This window comes from Terrapene carolina, unplaced genomic scaffold (assembly GCF_002925995.2).
Source record: "Terrapene carolina triunguis isolate 2854851 unplaced genomic scaffold, T_m_triunguis-2.0 Scaffold423, whole genome shotgun sequence".
In the NCBI taxonomy this organism is placed as follows: domain Eukaryota; kingdom Metazoa; phylum Chordata; order Testudines; family Emydidae; genus Terrapene; species Terrapene triunguis.
Genome location: NW_020664774.1, coordinates 522,106 through 536,008, shown reverse-complemented (window position 1 = coordinate 536,008; position 13,903 = coordinate 522,106). Strand labels below are relative to the sequence as shown.

The window sequence follows — 13,903 nt, the reverse complement described above, 5'->3', positions numbered from 1 at the left end:
GGGGGTGGGGAATGGACATGGGGCCTTTCCCCTTTGGGGGACTCTGGCTCTCATCCAGTCCCAGGGCAGGGGACTGGCTGGCTCAGTGGGGCGGGGAATGAACATGGGGCCTTTCCCCTTTGGGGGACTCTGGCTCTCATCTAGTCCCAGGGCAGGGGACTGGCTGGCTCAGGGGGGCGGGGAATGGATATGGGGCCTTTCCCCTCTAGAGGGCACTGCTCTTAGCCTGTCAACTCCCCAAGCTGCTCCTGTCCCTGGCAGCCACTGTGCTCTTTGCAGGTGAAAAGGAAAGAGCCTTCTGAGATCTCGGAGAGCAGTGAAGAGACGCGACCCCGGCCTTCCACTCCCGCAGAGGAGGAGGAGGATGGTGAGCAGTCTCTTACGAGCGGTGTCAGTGGGGCTGGGAGTTCAATCCCGGCCCTGGGAGGGGAGTGGCAGTTTAGTGGGTGAGAGCAGGGAGGCTGGGAACCAGGACTCCTGGGTTCTGTCCCCGGCTCTGGGACAGGAGTGGGGTCTGGTGGGTTAGAGCAGAGGGGACTTTGAGCCAGGACAGTTGGGTTCTATCCCTAGCACTGGGACAGGAGTGGGGGCTGGTGGGTTAGAGTAGTGGGGGCTGGGAGCCAGGACTCCTGGGTTCTGTCCCTGGCGCTGGGAGGAGAGTGGTCTGGTGGGTTACAGTAGTCAAGGACTACTGGGATCTCTCCCCAGCTCTGGGAGGGGAGTGGGCTCTAGTGGATTGGAGAAATAGCAGGGGGAGTGGGGGCGCAGGCTGGTTGGCAGCCAGGACTCCTGGGTTCATCTCCCTGCAAATGTTCCCTTTAAATCCCTGCCCTTGCCCCTCGCAGACAAGGAGGCTGCTCAAGGACCAAAGGGATCCAAGCGGGATGAAGAGTGGATCAAGGGGCCGGGCAAGCGCCGGAAGCTCTTCTGCCTGGACAGCGAAGGGGAAGAGACATCTGAAGAGTCGTCCTCGGAGAAGGTGAGAGCAGCCACCACTTCTAGCCCATTTCCAGCAGTCTGTTCCCCGGCAGAGGTGGAGACACCGTGTCAGGGCCCATCTTCTGTGCATGCAATCCCTTCCCTGTCTGCCTGCCTCAGTTTCCCCTCCCCATTTGGGGACTCCATCTCCCAGGTAAGTTGAGGGTTGTTTGCCTGGGGATCAGGGAGAGCCCACAAAGGTAAAAGATTCTCTCAGCCTTTTGAGAGCCCCAAGAGCTCTCTCCATGTACCCTATTTCATCCTTTCAAGGAGGAGGAAGAGGACGAGCAGGAGGAAGAGGAGGATGCAGCACACAGCGACAAGGAAGAGGAATCAGAAGGTAAAAGAACTGGGATGTTTCCCATTGTTGCCACTAGGGGGCGCTGTGCTGCAGGGAGCACGGTGGGGGCTCAGCAGGGACACACTCCGCTGGCAGTCAGGGCTGGCTCAGTGTGGCACTAGGGGGCGCTGTGCTGCAGGGAGCTGGGCAGGGCTCAGCAGGGGGCGCTCTCCACTGGCAGTCAGGACTGGCCCCGGTGCCCAGTATTACCAGCACATAAAGAGCGGCGGGTGAGGCAGAAACCAGGCCTCTGACGTTCGATAGTTATCACAAGTCCTGGCTCCCCTTCATCAAGAGTCAGAGCATGAACCCCGGTGTTCTGGCCAGATCCCCTTACTGTGCTCTGGCTCCCTCCGCCCCTCTGTGCATCCAGCCCAACGCAGGACTCTCCATCGCTTCCCCCCGAAAGATTGAATATTTGTGTGGGGCTGTTACCCAGCTGCCCCTCAGCACTGGGCGAGCCGTTCCCAGGTGGTATCACTGTTCCTCAGCTGCCCCACCCCAGAGCTGGCTGCGTCACAGTGCCAAGCAAGCCATCCCTGTGCAGTGTCACTGTGCGGCTGTTTCCAGCTGCCCTGCCCCAGAGGTGGCTGCATCTCAACAAACGATTGCTATACAGTGGGGACTGAGCTGCCCTTTGCTTTGACTAGAAGCAGCAGAGAGCGAGGACTCCTCTATATACTCCCTCTACGAGGAATCGGACGAGGACAGCGACAGTGCTTCGGACTCTGAGAGCAGCTCGTCCTCTTCCTCCTCCTCCTCGGACGAAGCTGAGAGCGTGGAGGGGACAGCTGAGGACACCATGGATGAGTCCACCATGGACAGCTGCCCTGTGGAGCCAGCAGGGAAGGAGAGCAAAGCAGAGTCCTTGGTGGGCACGGAACTGGAGAAGGTCAAAGAGGCTGCGCTAGGTACGTAGCCAATTATGTCCATCACCTCAGGAAGGGCAGGATCGTCCCCAACTGTCTGCTCCCTGGCAGAGATGGAGATGCCCCATCTGGGCCCATCTCGCCCGTTCCCACCCGGGGCAGGGTCATCCCCAACCGTCTGCTCCCTGGCAGAGATGGAGATGCCCCATCTGGGCCCATCTCGCCCGTTCCCACCCGGGGCAGGGTCATCCCCAACCGTCTGCTCCCTGGCAGAGATGGAGATGACCCGTCTAGCAGGAGCGGAGGGTGAAAGTACGTTGTTGGAGATCGGGGATATCGTGCCATGTGTCGGGGCCCAAGGACGGCAGGATGGGGACCATGTCGGGAGGGGGTTGAGCTGACAAAGGCTCTTCTGGCTGAGGCCTGTGGTGGGAGACACTGAAGAGGGGCGCAATAGGGGCCAGGCCAGGAGGCAGTGAGGGGCCTTGGGTTCCATCTCGGTGTGTGGTTGGGGGGTCTCTAACCCCCTGTGATCTCCCTCCTCACAGAGCCCGCAGCGGAGCAGAAAGCCGCCCCCCCAGAGGAGCGTGAGGCTGAGCTGGCTCCCCGCCCCTCCTCGCCCATCCCCCTCCTGCCACCCCCCAAGAAGCGCCGGAAAACAGTCTCCTTCTCAGCCCCCAGCGAGGAGGAGGTGGCCAAGGCGGGGGCAGAGAAGGTGGCCGAAGCAGCCCCGTCCCCTCTTCCCCTTCCTCCCCTGCCCCCACCCCCTGCCGAGGAGCTAGCGCCTCCTGCAGTAGTGCCTGTGGAACCCGCCTCGCCGATGCCCCAAGTGCCCTTAGCGCAGGACACCCCCCGCCCTGCCACGCCGCCCCCTGCCCCCAAGCCTCCCTTCAGTGGGGGGCGTAAGCGGGAGCCCCCCAAAGCCAGCCAAAGAACCATCAGCAACCTGCCGGCCGACCATGCCTCGCTGGTGAAGTGCTGGGCTGAGGAACCGAGCGCCGGCAGCGGACGCCGTCGCTCCCGTTCCCGCTCCTCAGAGCCCCCACGCCCCCTAGCCAGCGGGGAGGCCGAGCGGCTGCGGCTACGGGAGCAGCTGGGCGCCTCGTCCCTCCTGGAGCTGGCCAACCAGCCCGAGGCGGGTGGCGTGGACCTAGCCGTGCTGGCAGACATCGCCCTGAAGATGCCCATTGGCCGCGCCAAAGAGGAGGCCGAGGATTCGGAGGGCACAGAGACATCAGATGAGGCGGAGGAGCAGTCGCCCCCCCGTGCCCTGCCTGCACCCCGAGACAACAGCATCCTCCTGGAGCACAACTACGCCATGGCTGTGAAAGCGGCACCGCCAGCTCCCCGGAGAGCAGCCAAGGCCGAGGAGGAGGCCCCGGGCCCAGCTGAGCTGCTGCGGGTGGATCTCTTTGGCGGGCACGTCGGGGAGGTGCTGGAGGCACCGGAGGAGGTGGTGGCGGAGGCCAGCGAGGCCAAGGCTGAGCCAGAGGTGGGCGCCCTTCTGGCACTGGCTGGGGAGGAGCGGGCCAGGAGGAAGCGACACCGAGACGCAGAGGAAGCACCGGACTCCCCGGCCTCGGAACCCTGCCCCTCGGAGAGCGAAGAGGAGGAGGAGGAGAGCGAGGACGCTGATGCCGGTGAGACGCGCCGGCGGACGCTGCGCTCCCACTCGCACAAGCCCTGGCCCCAGCCCCTCCCCTCCTTTGAGACCCGCAGCGAGTTCGAGCAGATGACCATCCTCTACGACATCTGGAACTCGGGCCTGGACGTGGAGGACATGCACTACCTGAAACTCACCTACGAGCGCCTGCTGCAGGAGGACAACAGCACCGACTGGCTCAACGACACCCACTGGGTGCACCACACCAATATCCTTACTGTGGAGCCTCTGGGGGGTGTTGGCTCCCATCCCACCCCAGGGCGGGCCGGGGGGCTGGCAACAGGACATGGGACCTTTCCCCTCTAGGGGTTGCTGGCTCCCATCCCGTCCAGGACGGGGCTGGCTAGTTCAGAGGTGGGGAAGGTGAGAGGGGGCCTTTCCTGTCTAGGGAGCATTGGCTCCAATCTGGCCCCAGGTGAGGGACCTGCTGGCTCAGGGAGTGAGAAATGGGACACAGGACCTTTACCCTCTAGGGGGCGCTGGCTCCCATAAGGCCCCAGAGGTTTAGTAGTCAGCTGGATGGCTAGTATCCTATAGAACATGAGAGTGTGGGATCTGTACCCCGTGGCCTGAGCGGTGGGCATCCCTGTCTGCCCCTGTTGGCACAGCCTGATGCAAGTGTGCCCCCTGGCTGCCAGCCCTAGAGAGGCTGAAAGGCTCATGGATCCTGTCCCCTGGAGGGGATGAGGGGTCTGGGCACGTTGGTCTCTCCCAGCCGTCCTTTTCCTTAACCCCTGCCCCCACTCACCAACATCGCCAACCCCAAGCGGAAGCGGAAGTCGTCGGACCTGCGGGAGCACCAGACTGGCTGTGCCCGCAGCGAAGGCTACTACCCCATCAGCAAAAAGGAGAAGGACAAATATCTCGACGTGTGTCCTGTGACGGCACAGGAGCTGGAGGTGATGGACACCCAGGTATCAGGAGCGTCCCTGGCAGAGATGGAGATGCCCCAGGGGGCCCATCTCACCATCCCCACTTGAGGCAGGATTGTCTCTGACTGCCTGTTTCCCTGGCAGAAATGGAGACGCCCCAGTTGGGACCATCTCCCTGTCCCCACCCAGGGCAGGTCATCCCCAACAGCCTGTTCCCCTGGCGGAGATGGAGACGCCCCAGCTGGGCCAGTCTGTCTGGGGGGCAGGATTGTCACCTGGCAGAGGTGGAGCTGCCCCAGCCAGGCCCATCTTGCCTGTCCCCACCCAGGGCTGAATCATCCCCAACCGCCTGTCCCCCTTGCAGACATGGAGAGTGGGTGAGGGCATTTCAGTGGTTGGTGATGTGATCCCTTTTGGGGGTACAGATGCTCTAACCACCTCTCCCGCCGTCTCCCAGGGCACCAACCGCATCCTTTCGGAGCGGAGGTCGGAGCAGCGGCGCCTGCTCAGCGCCATCGGCTCCTCCGCCATCCTGGACAGCGACTTGCTGAAGCTCAATCAGCTCAAGGTACGTGCTCAGCGCTGCAGCTCCTCGGTGGGGCAGGACCGGCTTCCCTGGCTACAGAGGGGCACACAATGTCCTGGGAGGCACTGACCCCAATGCACTAGGGGGCGCTGTGCTGCAGGGTGCGGGGCAGGAGCTCGGTGCAGGGACACGACCGCCCCCTAAGACCAGTGTGTCCCGGTCACACCAGTACTGTAACCCTCCTGTCCCTCCTCACTCCAGTTCCGTAAAAAGAAGCTGCGGTTTGGCCGGAGCCGTATCCACGAGTGGGGCCTGTTCGCCATGGAGCCGATCGCTGCCGATGAGATGGTGATTGAGTATGTGGGGCAGAACATCCGGCAGGTGAGTCTGGGGGTGCGGCAGTGGCACTGCCCTATTGGTGCCAGGCTCTGTGTGTGTGTGTGTGTGTGTGTGTGTGTGTGTGTGTGTGTGTGTGTGAGAAATGGACAAGGGTCAGTCCCCCAGTTGCCCTACCCCACAGTGGTTGCATCTCAGCACTGGGTGAGCCATCTGTGTGCAGTGTCACTGTGCGGCTGTTCTCCAGCTGCCCCTCCCCAGAGTTGGCTGCAATTCAGTGCCAGGCGAGCCGTTGGGGTGCAGCTGTTCCCATGGGGCAGTGCATGGCCCAGGCTCTCGGTGTCTTCACCGCTCTCCCCCTGCCCGCAGGTGGTGGCCGACATGCGGGAGAAGCGCTACGTGCAGGAGGGCATCGGCAGCAGCTACCTGTTCCGCGTCGACCACGACACCATCATCGACGCCACCAAGTGCGGCAACCTGGCCCGCTTCATCAACCACTGCTGCACGGTGAGGGGGCGGGGCTGCTGGCTTCTCGCCTGGTGGGGAGGCGCCCGTGGGCTCAGGGAGGGGGACTGAGCTGCTGACTTCTCACCGGGGGGGCGCCTGTGGGCTCAGGGAGGGGCCTCTGGGCCTGTTGAGTTGGGGTGAGGGCATCTCTGCTATAGGCTGTTCCTTATCCCCTCCCTCTACAGCCAGGCCCGGATCAGGTGGCTTCATGAAAGTCTGTGTACACAGCGCCCTGGGTAGGGGTCGGAGCCACTGGGCCGGGCTCCTCTGTCCATGGATCTGTTCATCCATCCACCCAGGCTCTGTCTGCTTCCACCCGTCCCTCCCTCCCAGCTCTGTGTCCGTCCGTCCCTCCCTCCGTCAAAGCTTTGTCCTTCTCTGTTCGTCCCTCCACTCCCTCGCTCGTCTCCAAGCGTGGTCTGTCAGTCTGGGCCACCCAGCTTATATGGCCCCGCTTTACAGCTGGGGAAGCCACGGCCCAGCGACTCCGTGTTCACGCAGGGAGTTAGTGGCAGAGCCAGGATTGATCCCCAATCTCCTGGGTCCCTCCCCTCCGTAGCTTGTGTACTTATGAGAGCAGGGCTCGAGGGCACTGCTGGTGGGCTCTCCATATCCCCCCAGGAGGGCCCATCCAACTGGGGGGGGTTGGGGGGGTGGATAACGTGGCTGTTGCTCACCCCACTCCCTGTATCCCTCAGCCCAACTGCTACGCCAAAGTGATCACCATAGAGGCTCAGAAGAAGATCGTCATCTATTCCAAGCAGCCCATCAGCATCAACGAGGAGATCACCTACGACTACAAGTTCCCCATCGAGGAGAACAAGATTCCCTGCCTGTGCGGCACAGAGAACTGCCGCGGCACCCTGAACTGAGAGCCGTATTTATTGTGTTCCCTGCCCCATCCTCCGGCGCCTTAAGAGCTCCACGTGGCCTGGTAATGGGGCCCGCGGCCAGTCGGTTCTCTGCCAGGATCCGCCCTCCTCCCGGGGAAGCCAGGTCCGGATTCAGGTTGCCTTTAGTGACCCTGCCCCCTTGCAGATTGGCTCCAGAGCCAGCGTTCACAACGTTTCGGCATGAGCTGAGTTGGAAGCAGCTTTGCCCAGGCAAGACTCGTTCCTTCCCTGCCCATGACTCCCAGCATGCAGTTCTGCTTAGGACCAGGGGCGCTTGACCCAAATCCCCAGGATGCTTTGGGGGCAGCGGAGCAGAGTGCATGCTGGGAGCGGAGCTACCCTCTTTCCATCACAGTTGGGAGTTTTGCTTTGCATTTATATTCCCTGCCTCTGAAGAGGAATTCGGGTCCTTGCCTGCAGGACCCCTCCCTTCTCCCCTGTCCTCCTGCTTGATGGACACCTGTCGCCACCCAGTTCTCAGGGGAAGGGAGCTGAGCATGGTGGGAAATGCCATGGTCTTGCCATTGGCGTGACCATAGTACGCAAGCAGCTGAAAGCCCCAGTAATGTATCTAATCACCCAAGGAGTCGGAGTCCAAAGCATTAGAGCCTGAAGCAGACTCTTCCTGTCCCTCCATCTGTTGTCCCTGCTGCTCTTCCCACCCGCACCAGGTAGTTCCCGAGCGCCCTCTACGGCGGGGGAGGATCTGTTTAGCATGGTCGGGTTTTTACTGTTCTGTTCCCCCTCTCATCAGTTTTGTAACAGGTGCCACGCCTGATTCACTCCACTATGAACACAGCCTCCACCCTTTGCTTACAGTGCCTCGCAAAGTCCCGCACCCCTTTAGCATTAATGCCCTGATATTTCTGTGGAGAAATCTTTCCCTCTGGACAAAACAAAACAATACCCAGTCCCCTCTCAAATATAACAGAACCAATCAGATCACTTCATCTCCGTATCCTGCTGCCAATCAGTGTGTGCCCCTCCCTCCCCCCCGACATATTAAAAATTAAAATAAAAACACAAATAGATAATAATAAAGGGGCTGGATTCTCCTCTCGCTCACCCTGGTGTCGCTCGGGCAGAACGTATTTCCAGTGTAAGCCGAGACCGGAATCAAGACCCCCTGTTAATTTTTCTTTAGGAGAAGAAAGTTGTGTATATATTCCAGATGGACTGGCTGTTTCTTGTAGAAACACACAAAAGTTATTGGTATGTAAATATTCTTTTTATTATTTTTTCCCCTCTTCCGACTAAAAAAGAAAAAAATGGTTGTAAATAACAGCTATCTTTTTTTCCCCTCGCCCCAATTTAATTTCCTTCGATGCGAAGTTTGCTTTATTATCCCTGGGGTGAAAACAGAAAGCCCTTTATGGATGGGCACTGGAGAAAATATAGTTTGTTGAGTTGCTTTTTTTAACGGGAGTCGGTTCTGAAAGACGGGAAAACAGGAAATCTGGCTTGTGGATATGGTGCCAATCTTGCCCCAACTTTTGTGGTGGTGTTCGTGAGTCTCAACCTGACGCTGGTTGGGATGGTGGCTTTGTTTTCAAAAGATGAACGCTCCTCCCCGGTGGATTTTGTCAAGGTGGCTGGACTGTCTGGGGTCCAATCTATGAGATGTTGATTTGCCTTCAACTGTGTTTTGATGGGATTTTGTTTGGGAAGGCAGTTAAATTCCTGTCCCTGTTTCTGAGCTTTGGGCTGTTCTGTGCTAAAGCGTAAATCACCAAATCTTGTTTGTTGTTGCATCTGCCTTTTCGAGGTTTGGATTATCCACACCTACACTTCCATCCCCAAATTCTCTTCTCGTTTAGTTTTGCGTTCACCTCAGATTATCCATGTATCCATCCGCAAATTCTCTTCTCTCATCCACAGGGCCGATCTAGATGCCAATACATTGCCCTTCCTATACGGGACTCCGAGGTGTAAAGCCAGAGCTGAGATCGACAACTAAATTGTCACCCTTAGCGCTGTTCTCCTTTGCCAGCCAAGTATCCGCTTTTCCAAAATGGCTAGTGATTTTTGGGGTGGCTAGCTCGAGATTCCACACAAATATCTGGCTTCCGGGGGCAGATAGTCACCATTTCCTGAAAGTCAGGCCCCTTTCAGGTGTCCGTGTGGGCACCCCAGAAATAGCAGTGTCTGAAGAATCAAGGTTGTTCTTTCCTCAAGTCTGCTTCAAAAGCTTTTTGTCTTGAGCTCAAATCTTTCTCCTGGTGACCGTCAGAAGAAGGCCTCAACATCTCATGAGATTGAACCGCTGAACCTTGGCTGTTGGAAACCTTTCTGGCTTTGATTGGAAACTGCTTTGCCTCTGCCATCATGTCACCATGCTGGGAAAACACAGCTGTCAGCGGCTGTCTGTCCCCCGGAGAGTTTTTAGCAAATGAAATTGAACTGGGTAACGGTTCATCTGAGATGGGCAGTGGGAGAATCTTGGAGTAAATCCAGAGTGACTCCACTGAGTTCTGCAGGGCTATGGCCAAATTCGGATCCCAGTTACACCAGTCTGAACCTGGAGAGACTCCATTAAAGTCACTCCAGATTTCCTCAGGTGTAACCAACTTTTGTTGGAATCAGTGGAATCGATTGCAGAATCACACTGGCATCAACAGATTCACTCTGGATTTACTCCTGGAGCAGAATCTGCCCCTTCCTGTAGAGTGACATTTGTGACCAATTTATTTCTCGCTGAATCGTAACTGAGTGTGTCTCTTGTCCAAACTCCGCCCCGTGCACGGTGAAGACATCTAAACCTGCCGTCCCCCCTGCAACTCGCTAGATAGAAATACACCAGCCATGGGCTATAGACTCGAACCTCTTAACCCACTGAAACTGGCAGTTTCCTCTGTGTATTATTTAATTCAACTTTAATACAGTGCACAACTTTTCCTCCCAATGAGATCATCTTGGACATCAATTTTCCCTCTTGGGCGTGTAGGAGACTAGAAGGAAAGGCTTGTTTTTAAAACGTTACACTCAAGCGCCAATGAAACTCATGTCTCTGTGTCCCCTCTTTCGAGCGGGCTCTAAGCTAGGAAGCAGTCTCTGTAGCGCCTGCGATACGGGGCATTTAACATGTGCCTAACAACTCAGAACTCCCCCAATTTGAAGCTGGTTTACCGATTTTTAAACCCACCAGCCCCTTGTTTGGTTTTTTTTAACCGTTTCTGTCTGCAATGGGTTTGTAACTTGCCTCATTTTCTCAGCATTGTTTTTAATCTCTGGGCTCGCTTCTAGCTTTTGGTGTCGGATCAAATGTTTTTGCCACTCCGGCTCCGCACAGGTGTGGGGAGAATGGGGACCTCCTGTCAGCTCAGAAAGCAAGATTTCAGGCCCTTGCTCTGGAATATGCATATTAGCCAAGGCTTTTAGGCTAGTCTCTCAAGCTTTTCAAAGCTCCCGTGGTCACTTAGAGACGCACAGGTCCAGATCCTCGACGGTATATAGATGTCTAACTCCGTTGACTTCGGTGGGTGTGGGCCACAGCTCCTGTTTCTCGTTGGATCTCGGCGATCCCTGCATCTCTCCAAAACAGACCACGAGATTGAGCTTCAGTGATAAATGGGAGTCGGGTTTCTAAATGGCCCTGGTTGGAAAGACAACCTGGCACTGAGGAGTCGGCTTTTGAAAAATCACAGCTTCACCTTTTGCTCAACAGCTCATCCAGGAGGGAGAAAATCAATTTCAAAGCCCATCTACTATGGGGAATATCTGTCGTGGTAGCTGCCCATTCAGATCTCTGCCAGGCGTGAATCACCCTGTCATCTGACCCCACCAACTGATTTTTTTTCTTTTTGTTTAGTCAACACCTCTTCTTGATTTAATTCCAAAGCCACGAACTCTTCCCCTCTTAACTGCCCAGCCACCCCCCATGAATGGAAAGCGATGCCAGCCCATCGGACGGACTTTGATTTAAGAGTCAAACAGGCCTGTGTCTTGTCTGCATCCCGACGTGTCTCAGACCTCGTCCGTTTCCGTTGGAACTCACCAACCTTACGTTCAGCAATCGCATTAAGTAGGTCTCTTAAACAGACGCCTGTCGTCTGAGATTTCCTTCCCTTCTGCCTTTGAGGGTTTGGATCTCTTGGGTATGGGAGGCTTTGGGAGCTCTCTTCTCCCGTCTCAGCTGAACCGTCGCTTTCTTGGAAAGAAACCCCAAAGAAGGAATCCTGCTCCAGGTGGGGGCACAGAAAGTAGCCAGAACTAGACATGGACGCAAAGCAGTTTCCAATTATCTCTGTCCAAGCGTCTGAGCCGAGAGAAACCAGATCAGAAACTCAGATGGGAGAAAAGATCACCCCCTACCTCGCTATCAGACAAAACCCCACTCAGAACCGACTCCCAGAGCTCTAGGGTAGGTCAAAAAACACCCTCCAAAAGTTCCCCCTCTCTCCGTGTGTGTTGTCAAAGATCTCTCGAGCTGGGGGGAGCTGAACGGCTCAGAGAGTGAAGAAAACAGACACATTCCCCTACCCCTTCTTCACCAAAGTACGAGCGATCTCCCTCCGCTCTCTCTTTAATTTGCTGTCCTCGGTTTCCTACTGTACATATGTTAATACGTTGTGGATTCAATACTTGGTGCCAGACAAGCACATTTTTATAAATGTCATTAAACTTTTATTGTAAAAAAAATAAAAAAAAAAAAAAAAAAATACAGACACCCAAATGGGGGTTATTTATATTTGTTCTTAGCCTGGTTGTGGGTCTCAGGTTTTCGTGTGTATCTCTCTTGCCCGTGACATCTGTGTGTGTGTGTGAGAGAGAGAGAGAGAGAGTGTGTGTGTGTGTGTGTGATTGGCTGTTTTTCCAATCTCGACCCAGGATTGGCTGGCTCAGGGGTGGGGAGTGGGACATGGGGCCTTTACCCTCTAGGGCAGGGGTGAGCAAACTTTTTGGCCTGAGGGCTGCATCGGGTTTCAGAAATTGTATGGCGGGCCGGTTAGGGGAGGGGGCCCCCACCGCCTATCTGCCCTCCCCCTCCTCCGGGACTCCTGCCCCATCCACACCTCCCTGTCCCCTGGCCTCCCGCTGCCCCATTAAACTCCTCTCACTCCTGATGGGGGGGCTCCCCTGGGACCCCTGCCCCATACAACCACCCCTTCTCCCTGTCCCCTGACTGCCCCCGGAACCCCCGCCACCCCATCCAACCCCCCTCCTTCCTGACTGGCCCCCTGGGACCCCTGCCCCCACCCCTATCCACACCCCTGCCCCCTGACCACCACCCTGAACTCCCCTGCCCTCTATCCAAGCCCCCCACTCTGTGCCCCCTTACCGTGCTGCCCATAGTTTGCCCACCCCTGCTCTAGGGGGCACTGGCCTCGATCCAGCCCCAGGCCAGGAGACTGGCTTGCTCAGGGGGGCAGGAATGGGACATGGGGACTTTCCCCTCGAGGGGGCACCAGCTCCAATCCAGCCCCAGGAAGGGGGACTGGCTGGGTCTGGGGGGTGGGGAAAGGGCCAGGGCCCTTTTCCCCCTAGAGGGCGCTGGCTCTGAGCTGGCACAAGAGCTCACCCCGATACCCGCCCACGCCCTGCTGGTGGCAGACTGGCACCGGGGCTGGCGGGCGAGCCCAGAGGTTTGCAAGTGAAAGTGTCTGAGGGTGTGAAAGAGGAACCCCGGGGTCTGGTTACCGGCTCCTTGCGTCACCTCCTGCTGGGGAGCAGCGCAGGCCGGTGGGGTAAGAATCTAGCCGTCTCTGCCCTGTGCTGGCACGGAGTCCCTGTGGGGCTGGAGCTGGGGGGCATCGAGCGGGGGGATCCCTGCTGGAATGGGTACAGCCACCAACGAATCGCCGCCTTTTCCCTGCACTGGGAGGGGAATGGGGTCTAGCGGGTTAGAGCAGGGAGGGGCTGGGAGCCAGGACTCCTGGGTTCTTCCTCCCTACACTTAACCCCACTCAGCTCCCCTCACCGCTGCGATTTTATTTTAAACCCAGTAGGTGACACAGCTGGGCTGCTGCCCATTGGCCACAAGGGGGCGCTCGGTGCATTTCGAAGAACCCCTCGGGCAGGTGGGGGAAGGGGGGGCCGCAGCCCCGCCCCAGATCCGGTGAGGTGCTGGGAATAGAGAAGTGGTTCTGCATAGCGGAAAAAGGACCTGTCAGTCACGGGGCTGAAAGAGGTAGTGGGGGCGGACGACAGGCGACCCCAGTCTGGAACTTGAATGGGTCCAGTTGCCCCTGCACGTGGGGTTCCTCCCCCCAGCCTGTGCACCCCACATGAACCCAGAGACTAGAAACATGGGGCATGAGATCTTTCCCCTCCAGGGGGTGGGCTGAGGGAGTGGGGTCTGGGACACAGGGGCCCTGCCCCACTAGGGGGTGTCGGCTCGGTGGGGTGCCCTGGGGGGTGAGGATGGGGGAGCAGGTTCTAGGTTCTTGCTGCCCGCCCCCGGACTGAAATCGCTTCGAGGTGGGAGATGCTGGGGCCGCCCAGCGAGCACCTACAGAATCCAGGGAGAAAGGGGAATAGAACCCAGGAGTCCTGGCTCCCCGCCTTGCTTTACCCACTAGACCCCACTCCTCTCCCAGAGCTGGGGAGAGAACCCAGGAGTCCTGGCTCCCAGCCCCCCCTGCTCTAACCCACTAGACCCCATTCCCCTCCCAGAGTCGGGGAGAGAACCCAGGAGTCCTGGCTCCTGCCCCATGCCTTGCTTTACCCATTAGAACCCAGGAGTCCTGGCTCCCGCCCCATGCCTTGCTTTACCCATTAGAACCCAGGAGTCCTGGCTCCCAGCCCCCCCCCCCCATGCCCCCTCCTCCCCAGCTGGGGAGAGAACCGAGGAGTCCTGGCTCCCAACCGCCCCCGCTCCATACCCCCCTCCTCTCCCAGGGCTGGGGAGAGAACCCAGGCGTCCGGCGGCTGCTGGGCGGGCGCTAGGACCCGCCGGCGGAGGGCGGGGCGGCAGCTGTCA

General features: G+C 58.2%; 2 protein-coding genes across 3 annotated transcripts in view; both read left to right on the top strand.

The window, feature by feature from the left end:
• SETD1A (SET domain containing 1A, histone lysine methyltransferase) overlaps positions 1–11,592 on the top strand; it is a 30,887-nt gene extending 19,295 nt beyond the window's left edge. Inside the window, exons 10-20 of one of the 2 annotated variants that reach the window (XR_002909064.2) lie at positions 280–367; positions 846–979; positions 1,249–1,318; positions 1,969–2,229; positions 2,736–4,058; positions 4,595–4,764; positions 5,180–5,290; positions 5,510–5,629; positions 5,954–6,091; positions 6,790–8,196; positions 8,863–11,592. Coding sequence is in view for 1 of the 2 variants with exons in the window: in XM_024217079.2 (XP_024072847.1) it covers positions 280–367; positions 846–979; positions 1,249–1,318; positions 1,969–2,229; positions 2,736–4,058; positions 4,595–4,764; positions 5,180–5,290; positions 5,510–5,629; positions 5,954–6,091; positions 6,790–6,963 (2,589 nt within the window). In the remaining variant the exon portion in view is untranslated. Of the gene's footprint in view, positions 1–279; positions 368–845; positions 980–1,248; positions 1,319–1,968; positions 2,230–2,735; positions 4,059–4,594; positions 4,765–5,179; positions 5,291–5,509; positions 5,630–5,953; positions 6,092–6,789 lie in introns of both variants that reach the window. The other variant, XM_024217079.2, reaches the window with a different exon arrangement.
• A 1,014-nt stretch (positions 11,593–12,606) lies between these two features.
• HSD3B7 (hydroxy-delta-5-steroid dehydrogenase, 3 beta- and steroid delta-isomerase 7) overlaps positions 12,607–13,903 on the top strand; it is a 15,355-nt gene continuing 14,058 nt past the window's right edge. Inside the window, exon 1 of the mRNA XM_029913031.1 lies at positions 12,607–12,668. The gene's annotated coding sequence lies outside the window, so the exon portion shown is untranslated. The remainder of the gene's footprint in view (positions 12,669–13,903) is intronic.